This window comes from Hipposideros armiger, unplaced genomic scaffold, assembly GCF_001890085.2.
Source record: "Hipposideros armiger isolate ML-2016 unplaced genomic scaffold, ASM189008v1 scaffold_447, whole genome shotgun sequence".
In the NCBI taxonomy this organism is placed as follows: Eukaryota; Metazoa; Chordata; class Mammalia; order Chiroptera; family Hipposideridae; genus Hipposideros; species Hipposideros armiger.
The window spans coordinates 352,592-374,345 of record NW_017731797.1 but is presented as its reverse complement, the minus strand read 5'-3'; the positions used below and the strand labels follow the sequence as shown (position 1 = coordinate 374,345).

Genomic DNA, 21,754 nt, shown 5'->3' with positions numbered 1-21,754 from the left:
AGCATGAGGACTGCCTGGTTGGCTAGTCTAGATGGAGATGAGTAATCCTCCTCCCTTAACTAAGAAGGGGCTCAGATGGGGACCTCAGTGGCAAGCAGCGGCTTGGTGGCCACTGAGCCTGAGGCCCAGAGAAGCATGGGTCTTGCCAAGAAGGAATGTGAGGAAAGGATGACAGGCTGGAGGGGAGGAAGTAACTGGGAGATCGGTGCTATGATTTGTGGCTCTCAGACTGCGCAGCAGTTCAGTACAGAGGTTAGGAGCATGGACTTCTTCAAATCCAGTTCCTTACTTACATGCTGTGCAACCCTGGGCAAGTCACTTGCCTCTCTGAACCTGTTTTCGCATCCATAAATGGGATGACAGAACTTGCCACATAAGGCCGTTGTGCAGACTGAATGAGAAAACGCATATAAAGCCCTTGGTATGCTGCCTGATACGTGGTTAATGCCCAGTACAGGAAGTGAGGATGGTGACGTGGGGTGGGAGGTGGGGGTTACGGTCAGACTGCAAGGCGCAGAAAGAAAAAAAGACCTTCATGAAGTGACGTCCCCATTCCTGCAACCCCAGACTATCTCCCAATAGGATTTTTTCAAAAAGTCATGTTGCGTTATCCGGAGGCAAGAGGGTTACCATGTCTTGAACTTTGTTCCCAGACTGGAAGAAATTAAGTCAAGGGCCAGGTCTCTCCATCTATCTGTCAGCATCAAATCACGTCTCCATGACCTTGAAATCTATCACAGAACTTTTCTGTTGTTAAACAGCAGATTTACTGTCCTAATTACACTTTGCTGGAGCTTATACTGAAATGAGTTTGCTCCCCTGAGGCCACACCGAATGACAGGGCAGGCAACTGCTCAGATGTGGGCTAAGTGGATGGGTGGCAGGGGGGCCAACCTAGAAGTTTTAATATGCCCAGGCTCATCCTCACCGAGGGAAGCTAGGGGCGGACAGAGAAAACTAGCCACCAGCATTGTCATCCAAATGGAGAGACCTGGGCCGGCCGAGTGGCTCAGTTGGTTAAGAGCTCGCTCAAGAGTTTGAGCTCTGAGCAACAGCAGTTCGAGTCCAGCCCGCCGCTGAGCTGCCAACAGGTAGCAGGATGGCTCAGCTAAAAAAAAAACCAAAAAACAAACAAACAAACAAACAAACAAAAAAACAAATGGAGAGACCTAACTAAGTTATTAAACCATTCACAAAGGATTTCTCTGAGGCCATAGTCATCCCCAGGTGGTGTCCTCTCCAGCTTACAAAAAGACGAGTTAAAGATAGGGTTCAGTTGTCAAAAAAAAAATATTTGTCCACTCAGCCGACATTTGAAATGAAAAATCCAGCAACAGCATTTTTAATCCCAACTCTGTCCTGTTGTCTCTAAAGCAATGCGTCTGCTTCTCTTCTGCCGAAGACCAATCTGGAACAATGGGAGTAGGACTTGAGAACAGACTGTGGCCGAAGGGGCAAGGGCCTGTTCTCCACAGGGCCCTGACCTTTCAATGTTAAAAGCAGGCCACTGTCACCTGCCACCCAACTTTGCCAGAGTTGGCTGAAAGGCCATGGGGCTGAGATCTCAACCCCTGCCCACCCACAGGGCCAGGACCCTTCTGAGACCTACTGAGTCAGGATCCTGGGGACAGAGGAGCCCAGGAGGTTCTGCTGTGTAACAGGATCGGGGTCGACAGCAACCCTTCACTTACGGTGGCAGAGATGGAGGGCCAGAGGCAAGGGACTTGCCTAGGGCTACAGCCATTAGTGGACCCTGGATGGAATTCAGGGCCCCTAACTCAGTCTAGACTCCTGCCTTACTATACTCAGGGAATGAAAATTAATTTACCTTTAGACTAGGACAAAATAAGGACAGTGAATCTGTCTGCAGACAAATCAATTCAGAGCCAAAGAAAAATGATTTCTTGATGATCATATTGGTGTTTTCCCTTGGCAGAATAGGGGCAGGATCTTACAGACAGCAACCAGGGCACAGATGTAAATTCCAGGCTCAGCTCTGTCTCAGGCTCCTGAGCTAACCTAATAAATATCTTCCCTTCTCCGTGCCTTGGATGACCATCTGCGGAAACAAACCAACAGCTGCTTGGCCTCCATCAGGAAGGCCAAAGGGATGGAGGAGCACAGGACCAGGGAGGCCCTGGGCCCCTGGCTTACAGGGGCTGGACAAACAACAGCTGTTCCCATCCAACAAGTCCCTCCATAACTCATTCTTTCACTAACCGCTGACTGAGCTCCTCTGGGCTTTGCAGCACGATGCCAGGGACCTCTCGGGCAACCCAAGGAAAACACAGGTCTTGCTCCTCAGGAAAACTGGAGACAGACAGTAACAAATGAAACTCGCTGACAGGTGAGCAAGAATAGTCACATGGTACTCACCCTGGGCCCGGGGGTGGGGTGGGGTGGGGTGTGTGCGTGTGTGTGCGCGCGTGCCCACTCACAGATCTGCTCACAAATCCGCCCAGCGCAGCAAGCAAGAGCCTACCATCCCCTCGAGACTTAGCAAGAAGGAAACAAAGGCTTAGGTTCCAAGCTGCCTCTAAGTCCCATCCAGACCTATCCCGCAGCTCCTCCCCAGGCACCCACAGAGAAGTGACCACCTTTGATAACCTGTGTTCATGACCCCTTCCTGCCCTGGCTCAAAAGTCATCATTCTCAGCCGGCCGAGTGGCTCAGTTGGTTAAGAGCTCGCTCAGGAGTGCGAACTCCAAGCAACAGCAGTTCGAGTCCCAGCCTGAGCTGAGCTGCCAACAGGTGGTAGGATGGCTCAGCTAAAAAAAAAAAAAAAAAAAAGTCATCATTCTCCAAAATGCACTCGTTTTCCCTTATTCTGCTGCCAATTACCTGGAGGCAGCGGGAACCTCCCCACACACCTAAACCTGGCTCTGATCTGAACTCCCCATGGAACTTTAGAAAAGGTACAGAAACCCAGGCTGTACCCCAGCCCCCTGAATCTGAGTCTAGGGTGGGATCTAGTGTCCCAGCCAACCAGGTGCCAGAACCACTAACATGGAAGGCTGTGGGCTGGATGGAGAGGCCTGGGTCCCAGTCTCTGAACTCCGCCACAAAATATGCCCGTGTGACTGCAGGAAGCCTTCTCAGTCAGAGTGGTAAGCTGGGGTAAGCTGAGCCCCGAACGCCTGCCTCTCTCTGGGCCTTGGTCTCCACCCCTGTGAATGAGGGGCTGGGCTTCCAGGGCTAACACCAGCCTTGGTTCCTGGGGAAGGCTGTGAGCCATGCTTTCTTCTTCTGAAGGCGCGCTTCCCAGAGCAGTCAACAAACGCTCCCACGGTTACCACAGAATGACATGACCTTTGGTGGCAAAGCTGTTCCCAGAGGTGGCTTGGCCAAAAGAGAAGAAACAACAAGTCCCATAGTAGGAGAAAAGCTAACGCCCGGTGCAAGACGAATGGAAGCTGGACTCCAGGAGTAATCCCAGGCCCGGAAGCCATCAGCAAAGGTGGTACAACATCCAATCCTTTCTTTCCCCCCATTCTCCATGTCCATGGAGAGGCAGCAGGATATAAAGCAAAGGTCAGGGTTCGAGTCAGAGAGGTGGCATCTGCAGCCTGAGATCCGATTCTACTGTGCTCCATAAACGGTGGGCCCTCTCACTCAGCCTCTCCAAACTGCCTCTGGGTTTTTAACTTCTTGGGTCCTAATAGCCCAGGGCAGACAAAGAAACTCCTTTCAGGGAAGGATGGTCTTAGACTCTCCTCTAGCAGTGTTTCTTAGGGAACAATGACAGCGAGCTGCTGCACGGGCTTCCAGACAAAAAGCCCCACTGCCACGTGCTGTCTGTGACGTTCTAGCTCCACCAGGCCCACTCTGCTAACCTCAGCCAGAGCCACCTTGTGCCCAGACCCCTGCAGTAGCCTTGTGACCTGACCCTCCACTCCCTGTCTTGCTTCTCCCATGGCAGCCAGGATCATGGCTTAAAGGACATCTGATCATGTCACTCCCCTGCTTAAAACCTTCACTGCATTCTTGCCCCTCCTCCTAGCCCCTCACAGGGATCTCTGGGCCCCATGTGACCTGCCCATTGTCGACTCCTGTCCATGTCTGTGCTCATCACACACCTGCCTTCTGTCCCTGAATGCGCAGGCTCTTTCCTTCCTCACAGCCTCCCTGGATGCTATTCCTCTGCCCACCACACTCAGCCTCTGGCTAACTTCTCTTGATTTATTCCACATTCATTCCTTCAACCGGTCAGGCATCAGGCACTGTTCAAAGCATGAGTGCCTGCCCCCACGAAGCTTACACTCCACTGCAGGAGGCGGGTTGGGTAGGGGTGTAACCAATAAGCTCACACTATGTGTGGTGGTGCTAAGCAGTGGGGGCTAGTGCCAGGTGGGGACTAGACTTATCGGGGGGATCACTTCATAAATTACATAAATGTCTAGCCACTACGCTGCACACCTGAAACTAATAATAATACTGATGTCAACTATAATTGGAAAAGAAAAAAAAGCAATGGGGTCACTGTTTTAAATGAGGGACCAGGGAGGTCTCTGAAGGAGCTGAAAACAGCAAGGAAGCAAGTCACAGCTCCTGTCAGAGCAGCCTCCTCCATCCCACAGCTCAAGTCAGGCCCCAACGTCTCTCACCCTCGGTTTCCTTTCCTTTTCTCGTACCTATTGTACTTTGCAGTTTTGTTTTTGTGACGATTTTCAATGTGTTAGATTAAATAAGCTCTATTAGGCCATGTCCAGTGTGCACCCCTTTGTCTCCAGCATCTAACAGTGTCCAATGTCTGTCTGTCGCTTACCAAGTGAGTAATATTGGTCAAGTGTCTTCACCTTTCTTCAATTCAGTTTCTTCATCTGTAAAATGAAGCCAATGGCACCCACTCTCAGTTGCTATGAAGAGTACATGTAAAGTGCTTAGAATACAGTCTGGTACACACTAAGCACTCAATCCTGTTCCCTATTATTTGTAAGAGAGTGTTTGATAACTATTTATAGAATGAATGACTGCATGAGTCCATGATCAGGGAAGAGGAGGGGAAATATTTGGGGTCAAGTTCTCCTATCAGTGGCCAAGGGGAGCCTGGAACAACCTCCCGGCTGCTCCTTTTTCCATCAAAACCTGCTGCTTGGGCCGGCTGAGTGGCGCGTTGGTTAAGAGCTGGCTTGGGACGCCAGAGCGCCCTGGTTCAGATCCCACATATGAGGGCCAGTGACACTGCCCTCTATAGCTAAGATGCTGAACAACAGCTCAACCTGGTGGGCTGCCGTGGGTCGCCAGCGATGGCAGGTGGGTTGCCATGGGCTACGGTGTGCAGCCAGCAGCCAGTGTGAGCCGCCAGCAGCTGCAGTGAGCAGCCATCCAGAAGCCGGCGACAGATCTGCCTCGCCCGGGAAGAGCACAATGATGGTGCCAACTTGGGCCAGTGAAGCAACGTCCTCCACAACTAGACTGAAGAACAAAATGACAGCAACTTGTCTGTTCCCCTTCCCCCAATTCCCCAATAAAAATCTTAAATAAAAAAAAAACAACACCTGCTACTTGCTGCTAGTAAATCCCTCCTGGAAAAAAATGGAAACAAACAAAACACCCAAGGGGTTAAACAGACTAAGGGACTGATATTTGAATAGACACTTGAATAGACACGCTTTCATTTCTCCCTTAAGCTCAGGACTTAAGTTAGAAGCAAGTTCTATTGCTTTGCATCTCCCAGTCAACAGCCCCAAACCTGCTTACACCGGGGCAGGACCTGGCTCCCTCATTAGCTGGCAGCTTCCTTTCCTCCCCCTTTTGCAGCCTCTCAGGATTTCATACTGGGCATGCCTGACCAGCCAGGCACTTCTCCTTTGAATTGCTCTCCAAAGGGGAGGTATCCATTTTGCTTCAATGATCAATATAATCATTCATGAATACGAGTCATTCCCTGTCTTGGGACCCAATTATTTTCTTGTGGAAGCAGTGGTTGCAAAAATATATTGTTGTCCAGTTAACTAGTAAGTGCTATTTTTATCTATGGTTTCCCCACTCCTAATCTTTCATTATTGGTGAGAGGTTGCTGTTTAAACCTGAGTCCAAGTTCCCTTGTCTACTCGTTCTATCAAGTCACCACCTCCTCCAGGCTGCCAATTACCTGAAGGGAGCCACAAGAGAAGGTGTTGGTGGTCAGTCTTCCTCTTCCCTCTCCCCTTGCCAACACCAAGGGAAGGGAGGGAATGGGTCTCTCTACTTGAGCACTGTCCAAGCACAAACCATCATTCCAGGGAGTTTTATGGGTGTGCAGGGAGGTTGTTTGGACTGGACTACTATGCTGGCATTTATGCAGAAAAAGGATCACAGGAAATGCCAACTCTCAGGGGCTACGAAATCATAGGGGCCTTCGCTGACATCTCAGCTCTGTTCCTCAACTAGCCATGTGGCCTCGGGCAATAAGCCAGCATTGTGGGCTTCCCTTTTCTTGCGTATAAAACGGGATTAATAATGACTCCTCTCATGGGGCTTGTCAGGTTAAAGGAGGTAACATATGCCATGGTCACCTTCTCTTCCCCAACTCAGTGTGTGACACGTCAGTCACTGCAGTCTACTCCATTTCCCGCAAGGGCACCGCCAACCTTTCAGTTGCTCAGGCCAAAAACCTGGGTGTCCTCTGGCTCCTCTCTCACAACCTTCATCCAGTCTACCAGTGGCCCTGCCAGCTCTGCCTCCCACCTTCACAACCAGGCCAGGTGCCTCCTGGTCCATCTACCACCATCATTGCGTTCCTGAGTTACTGCAGTAGGCCCTGAGTGATTTCCTGCTGCCACCTTTGGTCCCTAACAGTCTCTTTGTAACACAGCAGCTAAGCCAGCATGACCCTTTAAAAACGCAACTCCAATCATGTCACCCCTCTGCTCAAAACCCTCCAATGGCGCTCATCTCACTTAGAATACAAGCCAAGTCCTTACAGGGTCCTACAAGGGCTTCATGACAGACGTGGGCATCTCCTCTCCAGGCATCTCCTGCCACTCTCTCCCTTGATCGCGCCCCTCCTGACACACTGACAACCTTCCTGCCCTTTGACCGTGCTAAGCATACTCCTGCCGTGGGCCTGTGGACATGCTGTTTCCTCCACATGGAGAGCTCTTCCCCCAGAGGGCTGCACGGCTCACTCCCTTCTCAGCCCTCTGTCACCCTATCAAAGCCTATCCTGAATATATAAAATCGCACCCCCATTTCACTCTCTATTCTCCGTTTGTTCTACTTTTCTTTCTTCACAGCACTTATCAATTTATCACCACCCAACATAATGAATATCTGTGTTTATTGTAATCTGACTCTCTGCCTAGAATCTGGGTACAGCTATATCCAAGATGCCTAAAACAGAGCCTGAAGAAAGAAGGCCTTCAAAAGACACAGTATTTGTTGAATGAATGCATAAAGCACGCAGGAAAATGTCCAGCTCATGGGTAAGCAGGAACTCAACATTATTTAAAATAAGAATACCTGTTCTAAAAAACCTACTACGAGAATTACAAAACTTTTTTCACATCACTTCCCCCGACCCCACTCCCCGGTTTCCTGGGCTGACAGTATCCTCAGCTCACAGGTGAGGAAACTGAGGCAGAGTGCCTAGGAAGGTGAATTTCCCAGCAAGCAGCAACCAGAGTACAAGAGCAGTCACCCATCATTTGAATGCTCTCCATGTGTCAGGGATATCCTTGATCCCATCTGATCAGCACAACCCAATGAAGCTGGTTCTTTGATTTATTCCCATTCTAAAGGTGAGGAAATGGAAATTAAAAGTTAGGTATTTGCCCACAGTAGTTCCAAGTCCTCAACACTGGAGAAGAAGCCCCAGAGTATGTATAAAGATTTTCCAAGGGGCCACAGAAATCAGTTTCAGAGGAATAAATCTCAACACAATCCCCTAGCTTCTCCCTATGGGAACAGATCAGCCATGGAACTTGCCTGCAGGCTCTCCTTTCCCCAGTCCCCCATCACACTTATCCATTTCTGAACTCTCAAAAAAAGGCATAACTACCCACCCCTGCCAAATCCTACCAAGGTGCATTGTTCCCCAGGGCAAAATACCTCCCACAAGGCACCACAAAGGGGCAATTCAAAATACTCATACTCCGAATGTGGCTGCCTATAGTGACTATGTAACAAATCCTCCTGCTGAGTCAGGTGGTTTCCAAGCCTTTGCTTTCGATAAAGTTACAGAAGGTCCTAGAAGAACTGTCAGCTGACAGGTCATCAATGCTAGGTTTCAATGATAGATCACTGTGGTTTTTTGGCCTATAACCCAGAAGGTGTTCAAAGAATTGAGTAATACTGCCACATCAAAACGCCTTCGATTTCTGTGCATTTATTTACAGGAACCAACTTTTTCAATGCTTACAGCCATGGGAAAAAAAGTTTTGTTCATTCTAGCAAATATATACGGGTGCATATACTAACTGAAAAAAAGTTCCACTCAGCTTATTAAGAGAAGCATTTTAAATAAAACTTTTCATGTCTAACAATTCTCAAAACTAGTAATATATTTATGTTGTTTTGATCAGTTGTGTATTTTACAATTGTAAAAACTCAATACAAAGGAATGCTCTTTATTAAGACAATTTTCAAAGATGTTTTAATTTTTTGTATGTATTTTTGTTGCAGAGTAGTAGGACGCCAAACCAAAGGCTTTCAAGTATAAAATCTATTGAGGAGGAAATAAAGTGGAAACTTGGGTTGAAGAAGGAAAAGTGAACAATGTAAAATTTCAACTGGTAAAAACTTAATTGTGGATTTTTTTCAAAGGCTGAGGGAAATCAAATCACTATGGTATTTAAATTCCATTGCAGATTTAAATCCCTGATGTAACAGCTTTATTTTTAAAATGTCAATATTTACAATTAACTAGAAGTCATAGTCTTTGCAACTATTGAAACTTTCAGAGAAAAACTTTATCGATCTAAAAACGTGTGAGTGGGTAGTTTTCAAAAAAAAAGCTAAGCTTACTGCTTGCCTGCCTTCAGCTATCAGCCCTAATCTTTTATCCTTAAGGCACAGGCACACAGAGGCTCTGAACCCTTTAAACAAATTATCCAGGACAGCTTCAGACTACACAAGATAGACAGAAGAGTATTTGGTGGAAATTTAGGGCCCTGGTAAAAAAAAAAAAAAAACCACCCCAACAGGCCTGTCCACTTTCTAGTCTTCAGCTCTCTCTCTAGCATTTCACCGTTTCCACAGGCCTATGTTTGCATCCCACCAAATCAATTTAATTTATTCAGGTAAAATCAGCTCCCTCACCCCATATTCACAGGCTTCTATTTTTTCAACTTTAAAATTAGGGCTTAATGTCAAAGTTCACTCCAGTGATAATTTTCCCATGAGAGAGAGAATAATCTTTGAAAACTTCATAAGCAAATTCAACGTCAAAGGTACCAATGCCTCCATTCGGGAAGCTGGATAAGGAAGAAAAGCATGCATTCGGGCAGCCCTCTTTATTAGGCGCCAAGGTCTGGGGAGTCTTCACTAAAACTTGACAACCAATCCAGCCTCCTGGGGAAGAGAAAAGCGGAGGGGAGCCTGTCTGAAAAGCGAAGATCATTCAGTAAAACAGCAGCTACCCAGCACTTTCCCATTCACCCTGTTAGATGGGTATCATTCTCATTTTTTCAGACGAGCAAATTGAGGGTCGTAATGGTAACCAAAGTCATACAACTGGAAACGGTAGAAGCTGGATTCAAAAATCAAACTTAGGTCTGACCACAAAGTTCTAAAATGTAGTGGCTTTGGACTGAACCTGGGTTTCAATCCACATTTCCACCACTTTCTAATTGCAAACCTTTCTCTACAGCTGTAAAACAGAGAAACCAACACCTTGCTTAGTAGGGATGCTATCAAAGCAATGAGCCATGTATATAAAAGCGTTTGACCCGGTGGCTGCTACACAGTACGTGCTTAATAAATTGTAACCAAGGCTTTAAAAAAGGCGCGTAGTCTACGCCCCACCACGCAGCACAACTGGTGCGCCTCGAGCGGTGGTTCTGTGTGCCCAGAGCCCGGCCCAGGGTCGAGACACAGAACCTCCAGTGTGGACTTAACCCTCGAGGCCAGGTGGCTCCGACGCTGCGAAAAAAAAAAAAAAAAGCAACCCCCGGTCGCCGCCATCCGCCCCTGCCACGCCCCTCCCTGGGACCGGGCCGCTTCCACCCGTCCGCGCGGCGCGATACATACCGTGGGACGCTGACCCGGACCGCTGCGCTCGCCCAATCTCATAAGCGTTTACTGGGTTGCTCCCGGCGGGCAGGCGGGGCTTCGGGAGCGCGCATACACGCGGACCGGACGTCCGGTCAGCGGAAGGGGGTGGGACCTGGGGAGGTGGGCGGGGCAAGAGAGTAGCCCAAGAGCGCTGGTTAGGGGGGAGACGGCAGGGTAGTTCCTCCCTAGGAGCCAGACAGAGCCTTCCTGTATTGGGGGTGAGAGTCCTAGCTTGAAATTCAGTCCTGGCCATCAGGAGCTGTGCAGCCTCTGGCAGTGGTAATGATCGCTGTGGTAGTTAACTGAGCACCCTTTACCTGCCAGGGTCCTGATAGCATTCTGTAGGAATCATCTCATTGAATCTTCATAATCCTTGAGGTGGATACAGTTACCATCCCAATTCTGAGTAGCGTGGTGAAATCTCACTCTGTACTGCTTCGTCCCATCCAGGTTGTGAATCATTCCTTTGTACAGTGTACCCACACCACCCAACTGTAAGTCACTTAGTAGCTGTCTCAGTTATCAGATCAACTGTAACAGTATTGCAGAGCTTTTGTTCAAGTAACCCTTATTTTACTTAATGATAACCCCAAAGCACAAGAGAGCGATGCTGGCAATTTGGATATGCCGAGAAGCTGTAAGGGGTTCCTTTAAGTGAGCAGGTATGTATGTATAGGAAAAAACATAGTATATATAGGGTTTGATACTAAACGAAGTTTCAGGCATCCACTGGGGGTCTTGGAAAGCATCCCCCATGGATAAGGGGGACTAATATATATATAAAAGCATCTAATGGCACCTCACATATAGTAGGTGGTCCTTAATGAACTCCTGCCCTGATTCCTTTCCCTCTCCCTAAAATGTGCTTCTGCTCTGCTTCCTTTAAGGCAGGAATCTTGTCTATCTTCACCATTAGTATCCCCAGTGGCTAGAACAGTGCCCAGCATAGGGATTCAATACATTGAGGAATGAAGTAATTCAACATCTTTCTCTAATCACTCCAGTCCCTGAAACCTTTCTCCTTGACATCAATAGCACCACAGCCATTACCCAGTAAATAGGATTGCATCTCATGATCAAAAATGTCATTTGGGGGCCGGCCGAGTGGCGCGATCGTTAAGAACTGGCTTGGGACGCCAGAGGGCCCCGGTTCGGATCCCACATGAGGGCCAGTGACACTGCCCTCCACAGCTAAGATGCTGAACAACAGCTCAACCTGGAGCTGGGCTGCCGTGAGTCACCGGCAACGGCAGGTGGGTTGCCATGGGCTATCGTGTGTAGCCAGCAGCCAGCGTGAGCAGCCAGCAGCTGCAGTGAGCGGCTGTCCAGAAGCAGGTGACTGATCTGCCTCGCCCCGGGAGAGCGCAATGATGGTGCCAACTTGGGCCAATGAAGCAACGTCCTCCACAACTAGACTGAAGCACAAAATGACAGCAACTTGTCTGTTCCCCTTTCCCCAATTCCCCAGCACTGTTCCCATCCCCCCAATTCCCCAATAAAAATCTTAAAAAAAAAAAAGTGTCATTTGGTCCAAACACCCTTTCAGTGTTTGAATCGCCTCCAAATCATCTCTCCTGTCTATACTTGGACATGTTTGGTGTCAAGGAACTCGTACTCACAGTCTTTGGATATAGCTTCATGTTATCTATGAAGTCCAGTCCTATCAATTAAAAAGTTCTTCCTTAAATAGTATCTCTTCTAGCTCTAATCCATGGGTTCATGTAGAACAAGTCTAATACCTATTCCATAGACCCATATCTAATGGCCCAGTCCCCTTCCTGGATCAACTTACAGATAACCTAGGTTTGTGGTTCTCAATCTTTTCCCTACTGCAGACACATCAGAGGCATACCCAGACTCCCATCAGTAGCCATGGCTGTCCATGGCAGTGATAAGAATAGGAACATGCCTGCCCCTCCCACCAATTTATCAGGCTTTTCCTGAGGCATATTGTCAGGAAACCCCTGCAGAGGATCCTGCTTTTCCCAGATACTGCCTCACAGTATCATGAACTATTGGTGTACTCTTGGGGGGTACTCTTGTCTTCTAAGTAGGCATCCTTGTGGTCCAATTTGCCAATAGCAGCTGCATCTCTGCTCTGGGATGGTCCCAGAGGGAAGTCTGAAGGGCTGCTGTAAGGGCTTCAACCCAATCACCTCCTCAGAACTGAAGTTCCGCCTTTGCAGTTTTGAGGTGTTGCCAGCAAGGGCTTTCTCAGCTCAAACATATATCCTCCACTATTTGGGATGGCAATAATAAACTTTGAGCTGGCTCTAGCTGCTTACACAATCTCACTTCATCCTGACAATGACCTGCATCTCAGTCACCTCTATGTCCTTCACATCTAGCCTGATGCCTGGAATATAGTGCTGCTCCAAGTTGTGTGATGAACAACCCTTTGAGTCTGGTAGAGATGACTCCTTTGACTCCTGGGTCTTTGACTCTTGGTTCTTAAAATTAAACTTACTTTCCATATGTTTATTTTAAATAAATATTAATGTGCAATTAAATTTATACCGTACTTCACAAATACCATTAATATTTATCCTTTATTAAACAGCTTCAAAAAAAAAACTTCCCATAGGCTGTCACCAACTAGAAGATAAAGTCCAAACTCCTTGCCCTGAAACTTAAGGCCTTCTGTGACCTGGCCCCTGATCATCCCTCCCGACATGTCTTAACATATGTTCCCCCTTGGGTAAAGCAAAGGAGGATGGTAATTTAGTTATTGCACCAGACTTTGTGTTAAAACACCAGGTTCGAGTCTGAAAGTAGCAGTGAAACTTTGGGCAAATCATTGAACTTTGTTTTCTCATTGTAAAACAGGGTCAGATGAGACAGTTGATGGTAGGGCTGAAACGAGATTGTGTGTTAGCGCATTTTTTGGGCAATAAAGCACTGTTTAAACAAAAGGGGTCCCTGCACTGTGTTCCTGCCTCCGCCCTTTGCTTCTATTGTTTCCATACTCTGAAGGCCTTATCCCTTCTTCCTCTTCATTCATTTACTCACTCATACATTAATTAATCCAAAAAATATTGCGGGCCTACTGTGTGCTGGCCCAAGGGATACAGAGATGAGGAAAATCTAATCTGTTCTCTGCCTTCATAGAACATAGGATCTTGTGGGGGGGGGGGAAATGGTTGCAAACCGAATAATTGAACGGACAAAAGTAAAACTGTAGCTGTGACTCAAACTCACGAGTGGGTCCAAAGGGCTCTCAGAAACTATAATGGGGGGTCCAGGACTTAAGCTGCCTCCAAAGCCAAGTTCAAAGTCTGCTTTCTCCAAGAAGCCTTTTCTAACAATGCTGCCCCAGAAAGCTGCATCTCTGCCCTGCCCCCAACTTCAGTTAATTTATATATCTAGCTAATTTTGTCATAGCCAGTCAGGCCCTGTATTTTTTTTTTTCAAGTGAGCCTGGTTTTTCTGTATCACTGTAAGTACCTACTGCGCAGAGAACGCCTAGCACACTCTCTTAAATCCCACAACACCAAGCAGAAGGCTGGGCCCACTGTGCTCCAGGCTCATGTGTCAAGGGATGTCATAGGAAGGAAGGGTACCCTTCCTGAAAGTGAGCTCCAGAGGAGACGGGAAGCTGCCAAAGACCATCTTCCCATCCTTTATTTCATGATGGAGCCACCAGCCCGCCCTGTTCTTGCTCAGAGGAGAAAAACTCTCTTCCCTATGACAGTCTGCTCCCTAGAGTATGATCTTTCACCATAAAAAATATGATCCTCTCTCGCCAGCTAACAATCCAGTAGCTCCTGATTCTTCAGGATAACCCCCAAACTCTAGCATGGCATCCACATCCCCTCAGGGTCTGACTCCTAATTGCCTCTCCAGCCTCAACTTCCAAAATGCTCCTCACGCTCTAAGCTCCAGTCATATCACTCTCATTGCAATACCCCAAAAGCACCCTACTCTCAGGCAGCTGGACTTTCATACCTTCAGCCTAGAATGTCCACCTGTTTGTCGGCTTCCCCTATGAAAACTCAGCTCAGCCGTCTTTTCCTCCAGGACCCCTTTCTCCAGGTTGAGTCCTTCCTCTGGACTCCTGCTACATCCTGTGTTCCCCACTCTCTCATGCACTATTACGTAACTGTCAGTCTGTGTACCTACCAACTCATGGAATGAACCCAGGGCAGGGACTGTGCGGTTCTATCTGATTCTCTAGTTCCTGCCATAGCCTGACATGTCATGAGTGCTCCAAGGTGTTGAATATGAACCACAACCTAGCTCATGCGTTCCCAGACCCATTAGAAGAAAGGGTATCTCTGATATGCTGCTGGGAGTACAGCAAGGGCCTTGATCTGTGATAGACATCATGAGAGTTTTTCTTTGTTACAGTAGTAATGCTGACGTCCTGAGAAGGGAAATACAAATTTATTAGGTACTGACTGTCCCAGACACTTTACTAAGTGTTTTGTGTACATTGTCTCATTTTACAGATGAGGACATTGAGGCTCAGAGAGGTTAAATGACTTGCCTAAGGCCACTCATTAGGTAAAGGCAGGGCCAGGATTTAGACCCAGGGAGTCAGACTCTGAAGCATGTTTTTTGTTTGTTTGTTTGTTTTGTTTTTTTTTTTTAATTGGGGAATTGGGAAGGGGAACAGTGTTGGGGAATTGGGGAGGGGGACCAGCCAAGTTGTTGTTCTTCAATCTTCGTTGTGGAGGGCGCCAGTTGCTATCTGGCTTCCGGCCGGCAACTCATGACCTCTAAGCTCGAGGTGCCGTTTTCAATCTTAGTTGCAGGTGGGCGTAGCCACTGCCCCATATGGGAGTGGAACCTGGCAGCCTTGTTGTTCAGAGCGCATGCCCTATCCACTGAGCCATCCGGGCGGCAGCTCAGCTCAAGGTGCCGAGTTCAGTCTTAGTAGCAGGTGGGCACAGCCCACCATTGAACAGTCAATCTTGTTGTTATACCAGCGGAGCCATCCTGCCACCTGTTGGCAGCTCAGTGAGAGCTCAGCTCGGGCACAGCGTCACTGGCCCATGCGGGAATCGAACCGGCAGCCTTGTTGCTCAGAGCTCACGCTCTGAAGCCAACTCTTAACCAACTGAGCCACTCAGCCGGACCCTGAAGCATGTTCTCTTAACCACTATATTCTACTGTCCCCAGTAACCGTGAAGGGATAACGGAGGTATCTACACTAGGAGCAAATTCCAGAATCTGCAGAACTTCACAGGCACATCTCTCGGTCATTCTCTGGGCCCCACTACCTTCGTACAATGCTCCTGCCAGGATGGGTGGGGAGGAAGAGCCAGAGGAGCTAGATGGGAGACTCCTACTATTCTAGTGTGATGAGGTGCTCAGAAAGCTGCAAATATTTACCTTGGAAAAAATAAGAATTTTAGGGAACCAGACATTAATTGTAGAATATGTAACAACCATCTAGAAGGACACAAGATTATGTCTCTACGTAATCCCATAAGGCAGAACTTGGCCAACTTTCCACAAATGAGAGCTGTCTGAAAGTGGAAGGCTGTCTCTTATGGGAGAGCGAGGAGGAACAAGTACAAGAGCTCTTGAAACCCCAAGAAAGCATCCATACACCCAATTTAGAAAACTATATTGCACTGCTTTGGGTGATCATTTTGTACCAATGTGACTAAACTCAAAAGTAAATTTAAGGGCAGGCCGAGTGGCTCAGTTGGTTAAGAGCTCGCTCAAGAGTTTGAGCTCTGAGCAACAGCGGTTCGATGCCTGGCCCGAGTTGAGCAGTCGCTGAGCTGCCAACAGGTGGCAGGATGGCTCAGCTTAAAAAAAAAAAGTAAATGGTGCCAACTTGGGCCAGTGAAGCAACGTCCTCCACAACTAGACTGAAGAACAAAACGACAGCAACTTGTCTGTTCCCCTTCCCCAATTCCCCAGTGCTGTTCCCATCCCAATTCCCCAATAAAAATCTTTTAAAAAAAAAAGTAAATTTAGGTACCAAAATCACAAGTGGTCATTTAAAAAATGTGTCACATATACTCAATTTCATTTTAAAAACATAAAATTTTAATTTTATTAAAGAGAAATCATGGATCCTACAAAATCTAAGTGAGGATTCTAACTTGAAAAATCCTGAGAGAGAGAGAATAAAAGCCTTTCAGAACCCCTCTAACTCTGAAATTCTGAGGTGCTGGATTCCAGAACTTTGGGCTGTACTTGCATTCTGAGCTTGTTTATGTCGGTCATACAGCCTGCCTACTTCCCAGGCCAGGCTCTCCACTGAGCAAAAACTGCTTGGTTTGCAGTAAACTGCAAAGCAGACACTTAAGCTTTGAATTGCAAGAATGGCAGGGTCCATAGAAACCAGCACCTTCATTCCCTACAAACTCTTCCTTGTCATGTTTCATTAGCCTTCATTTAGCCTCTGTGTATCTGTGAGAAAAGAAAATACAGGGTTGGGAATTAGCATACCAGATGTGGGTTCTGGTTCTACAACTATGTATCATTGTGACTTTTTCCCCCCAAATTTATTGGGGTGACAATGGTTAGTAAAATTACATAGGTTTCAAGTGTACAATTCTATAATACACCATCTATATATCACATTGTGTGCGTGTGTGTGTTTGTTTTTTTTGCAAGTACAATTTTCTTCAAGTCCCTTTCCCTATCTACTTCACAAGGTCATAAGAGCTACAACAGGTGAAACACTTATTAAAGGTAAGTAAATCCATCTAACACATGTAAAGCTTTATTATTATCTGACCTCCTATTCTTAACTGCAGCTGCATATGAGGCATTGATGGTGTTGACAGCAGTCTTGGCCCTGGGGAGATGAGTGCAGGTGACAGCTCTTAGCCTGGGCTGGTGTCTTTGCCTGCTTTCTGAAGTCAAGTATAAATGATTGGAGATTATTTGCCGATTTGGATATTGACTTCTGCTCTTGCCACTGATACAAAAACTAAGAGTTGACTATATTTAGCTCTGTTTTATTTGTCTTGTTTGCCTGAGTCAGATGGGGACTGTTTCTTACCACGCTGAGAGTTTCCCAAAGGCAAAGATCATGTCCCTTTTTGGCCAAGGGGCTCCGATGTTAAGAACTTGTTCTTCCCTCACCACCCACCACAACCCAACCTGAATGGGAAATCTCCCTGAATGGGAAATCTCCCCGAATGGGAACCATGTCTTTGGGCTCTCTTCTCAAAACTCAGGTGTGATTACTCAATCACAAGGGTGAGACCCAAGGGACTGAAGCATTCGGTCAAGGCTAAAAATAGATTAAGCTGTTGCAATTACCTTCTAATAACTGATTTCCCTGGGTGTATGTATCAGACAATGGGACTTTTGTAGTGGTAAAGAATTCAGGAGGCCTAAAGGCAGACAGATCCAGATTCGTACACTGATTTTGCCATTTATTAGTTATGTGGCTGTGCAATTTACCAAACTGGGCCACATTTCTTGTCTGTGAAAAAACGGAAATAGCGCCCACGTTCCAGGCTTGTTGAGAGGATTAAATGAGAAGTAGGAAAAGCAAAAAGCCCTACCACAGAACCTGGTATATATGTGCTCAATAACGAATAATTGTGGAGGGCTGCTGTGCAGCATGAAACAGAGTGTGCGGAAGAGCTTCGTGGAGACCGGTACCTGGAGGCCCTGAGCAGCAAGGCCTGACCAAGCAATCAAGACTCCTGGCTCAGAGTCAATGCTCCGCATGGTCCAATCCACCGCCTCTCGTGAGGCCTTGAATACCAACCATCATGGGCCGCCCAGAGTCCCGAAGGAGGATAGGCGGCCAGGAGTCAACCTGGCTTTTTGAAGGAAAGCCCCTCCAAGAAGGCCTGCCGCATTCCGGCTCCCGGTGGGTGCTCTTCAGCACCGGCGGCCCTGAAGCCCTTTTACTTACCCAGGAGTGGTAACCGTCCTTAACGGCAGCCAATAACAACTCACCTGTGGCCCAAGCACTAGCATGGCAGGCTGAGGTCAAACCTTGGATTTGGAGCCTCCACGCCCGAAACTTGCATCGAACTACAATTCCCAGCATACCACGCGGTCTGCCGGGTCGCGGAGCGTCGGCCCCGCCAACTTCGGAGCCCTTCTTTCCTCAAAGCGCGGCCGAAAGCCCGGTACTTCCGAGTAGTGCTGGCTCCCAACCTAGGACAGCCTCCCTTCATGATTTCTGGGTATTGTAGTGTACCTTGTTCCGGTTTCCCGGGAATGAGCCGCGCCTAGTTACGACTCGCTTCGCCACAAAAACTACAAAACCCAGAATATAGCGCAAGTCCCCCTCGTCCAATAGGAACCTCCCATGTAGCGAGGCGCGGAGGCCGGCTCTCGCAACTCAAGATGGCGGACGAGAGTGAGACAGCAGTGAAGTCGCCGGCACCTCCGCGGCCGCAAATGATGGAAGGGAACGGAAACGGCCATGAACACTGCAGCGATTGCGAGAACGAGGAGGACAACAGCTACAACCGAGGGTAACGAGATCCTCGGAGTCCAATTCCCATCCAGTCTCCCACAACCTGGGTCTCTGGGGTGCGGGGAAGTGACCGGGAGCTTAGTGTAATCCCACCCCCATGTTCTTATTGGCTGAGACGTTGGGATCCTGTCTGGCGATTGGTTGCTGTTTTTGTCATTTACCAGAGTGGGTGCTCATATATTAAGGGTCGGAGACATTAAATACTTTTATTATATAAAAGTTCTGTGTAATGTTCAACTCATATGCTTCAGGCGCGTCCGGGGAAAAGAGCCTGTTGGATGATGGTTTTCGATGGCACAACACGGGTAAATATAATACTACAGTTCAAAGGGAACGTTACTTATAGAGGTGTTGTGTGAACAACGTGCTTAGCAATAAACGAATAATAAAATATTTAGCTGCCGTTCACCTTCAATGAGGAAATTCACCAAGCTATACAAACCATAATTATGTTGTAAAATGTCACTACCAGAGAATCTCAAAATATAAACTTACCTTATAAACTCTACGTAATTACTGTATAAGGTGTCCGTTGCTCCACATAATCCATGTTTCCTAAATAGTATATAATTAGGTCTTCCAGCATCTTTGTTTGCGAAGTAGCCTCAAGCTTCAAGAAATTGAGTAATGGTCTTTTTTGGACAATGTTTAATACTGCATCTCCTGTACTTCAGGGTTTTGCCTGCTAGTAACTGTCTGTTCCTTGGGCAGAAGAAGTGCATCGCGCGTTTGAGTGGAGTTCCATTTCCAAATCAGTTTTCACTCTTGTAAGCCACACCCTATCACTCTTTCTTCATTGTTACAGTGGCTGGCACTGACACTCACTCTCCCTATCTATATGTTTACAAATGTGTTTTTTTAACGGAAAGTCATGAGAGTCTTTTGGATGTATAACTTGCTGGTTCTGTGATCTGATTTTCATAGCCGTCTTGTCATTTGCAGTATTGATGGTAGTCCTGGAGGACAAGGTAGGAGATAGAGGTCTTTGGATTAAAAAAAAAAAAATCTGCTACCTTGTAGAGATGAGAGAATATAGGATTATTTAAATGGTTTAAAATCTGCCTGCGGTGAATCCTTAGGTTAAAAGGCATAGCTTTTATGTTCTTCAAACAGTATTAAAAATGACAAGAAGAATGTAGAGGAAGAGGAAGCTTGTCAAATTTGGTTTTGATGACTATTCTTTTGCTGTAACTCACAACAGATCTAATGTAATAAAAGCCTTGCTTCCGAAGTTTGAGTTTCCTAAGAATGGAAGAGCTGAGAAAGAAAATAGAAACAGGAAGAAGGGAAAGTGCAGCCCTTCTGAGTAGAGAGCCCAATCACAGATGAGAGTTGTTGAATTAGAAGTCATTTCAGAAGTGAAAGTACAGCTCCTTTGCTCTTTGTGTAGCTGCTTTTACTTTTCTTTGCTAAACTGTTTCCCTGACTAGTGTCTATAGCTCTTTAATTAGTTTTGTTCCCTATAATCTATTAATTATTTTGCAAAACTGCTTGGCAGAAAGTTCTGTGTTTTATTTATAGTACAGAAAAGTGGTAACCTAAAAAAAAACTGAATTTTTTTTTTTAATGGTTGTTTTTGTACATAATTATGGTCTGGGTGAACAAATTAAGTTTATTAGCATCCCGAATCTAGAGGTCTTTATAATAAATGAGTTAGGAGGTGGCAGGTGAAAAGCGGAGGACCCAGCCTGGAGGACAGAGCCTAGTTCTGCCATTTGGATTCTGAGGTAGAGTCAACATTTTTCCATTAAGTGTCAGAGGAAATGGTTTCGGGAAGAAGCTGTATGGCATGGTGGGAAAAACATAGACTCTGGAGTCATTCCAACCTGGATTCAAAGCCTGGTACTGTCCCTAAACAGTCCTGTGACCTTGGTAAAGTTACTTAATCTCCAGTTGTAGGAATTAAAGAGATAACATCTAGAATTTGGTCTTCCCCTTCCCTCATGTTGTTTCTTCACATCTTCTGTGTCCTTCCCCTAGCTTGCCTCCCTGCCCTTATCACATACTGTATTTTTTGTAGCTTTTATCATGACAATAGTTAAATAACATGTGTCCAGTCCTTGCTTCACCTAACTGTAAGATGTCTTAGAACAGGGTTCATGTCTTTGAGATGCCTGGCATTTAGTGGTAATGAATAGTTGCTGGATGAATGTATGGCAAATGCTAAAGTCCTTAGCCCAGTGTTAGTAGAATTTCATTTCTTCTCACTGAGGAGATGTCAGATTTTCCTTACATATACACTTTCTTTTCCCAAATAAGTCTCATTGTAAGCCTTGCTACAGTTTTTATGAAATACCTGCAGAAGTCAAGGATCCTCCAATTTACTATGAAAGTTTTCCACTCCTTTTTGGCTTCTTGAAAATTTTCTTGTCTTATAATACCGGGGATGCCAAAAAAATGTACGAGTATACACATTTTAAGAGATATTAACACTTTGGTCAACATTACTCAAGCAGTAGTTTGCTGTAATCAGAAGTGTCTGGACGCTGATGGTAACCACTTTGAGCACCACTTGTAATTGCAGAAGTCAAATGTGACTTGTATTCATCTTTTGTTGTCAGTATATATGGAGTATTACAATTTTAATACAGTTTTTGCCTTTCTTAAAATGTGTATACATTTTTTGGGCACCCTCTGTATTTAAAATGTTTTCAAAAGTGACATAAGAATTGAAGGGGAATAGGGAATAGTTCCTTTCGATGCTAATGATTCTAAAGTATCATATTTGCAATTAGTTTATGATAATTCAAACCCTTATTCTCTTAGGCTTTTCTTTTAGGATGGGCTCACAGTGCTTTACACTAATAAAAGGCTCTACATTCATGCACTGGAAGCATAGGAAATGCAGTTGTGTTAGTTTTTTATGTTCCTTTATAAGTTTAGTTCTTGACTTTTTCTGTCATGTGTTTCTTCCATAATTAAACATTTGGTGAGTATAAATTTCATCTGTACATATAAACATGTATATGTGCACGTGCATACATATATAGTATATGTATATGTTTGTGTGTATATGTATATATGGATCTGTCTACAGTTTTTCTATCAGCTATTTTTTTTATTAAATTATTTTTTATTATGAAATACACATTTTTTAGAATTAGTTTCAGCTGTACAACACAGTGCAATAGTTATACTTTTTACCCCTCG

General features: G+C 46.2%; 2 protein-coding genes across 7 annotated transcripts in view; one reads left to right on the top strand and one right to left on the bottom strand.

Moving 5' to 3' along the window:
• The window catches only part of DCAKD (dephospho-CoA kinase domain containing), a 26,477-nt gene extending 8,217 nt beyond the window's left edge, over nt 1-18,260 (bottom strand). The window contains exons 1-2 of one of the 6 annotated variants that reach the window (XM_019665582.1): nt 2,598-2,725; nt 2,221-2,310 (exon numbers count right to left, since the gene is read on the bottom strand). The gene's annotated coding sequence lies outside the window, so the exon portion shown is untranslated. Of the gene's footprint in view, nt 1-2,220; nt 2,311-2,597; nt 2,726-4,765; nt 4,844-10,170; nt 10,269-18,075 lie in introns of those variants that run through there. The other 5 variants (XM_019665581.1, XM_019665580.1, XM_019665585.1 and 2 more) reach the window with 5 other exon arrangements.
• A 172-nt stretch (nt 18,261-18,432) lies between these two features.
• The window catches only part of LOC109394962 (glycylpeptide N-tetradecanoyltransferase 1-like), a 13,134-nt gene continuing 9,812 nt past the window's right edge, over nt 18,433-21,754 (top strand). The window contains exon 1 of the mRNA XM_019665553.1: nt 18,433-18,602. Coding sequence (XP_019521098.1) covers nt 18,472-18,602 — 131 coding nt within the window. The 5' untranslated portion in view covers nt 18,433-18,471. The remainder of the gene's footprint in view (nt 18,603-21,754) is intronic.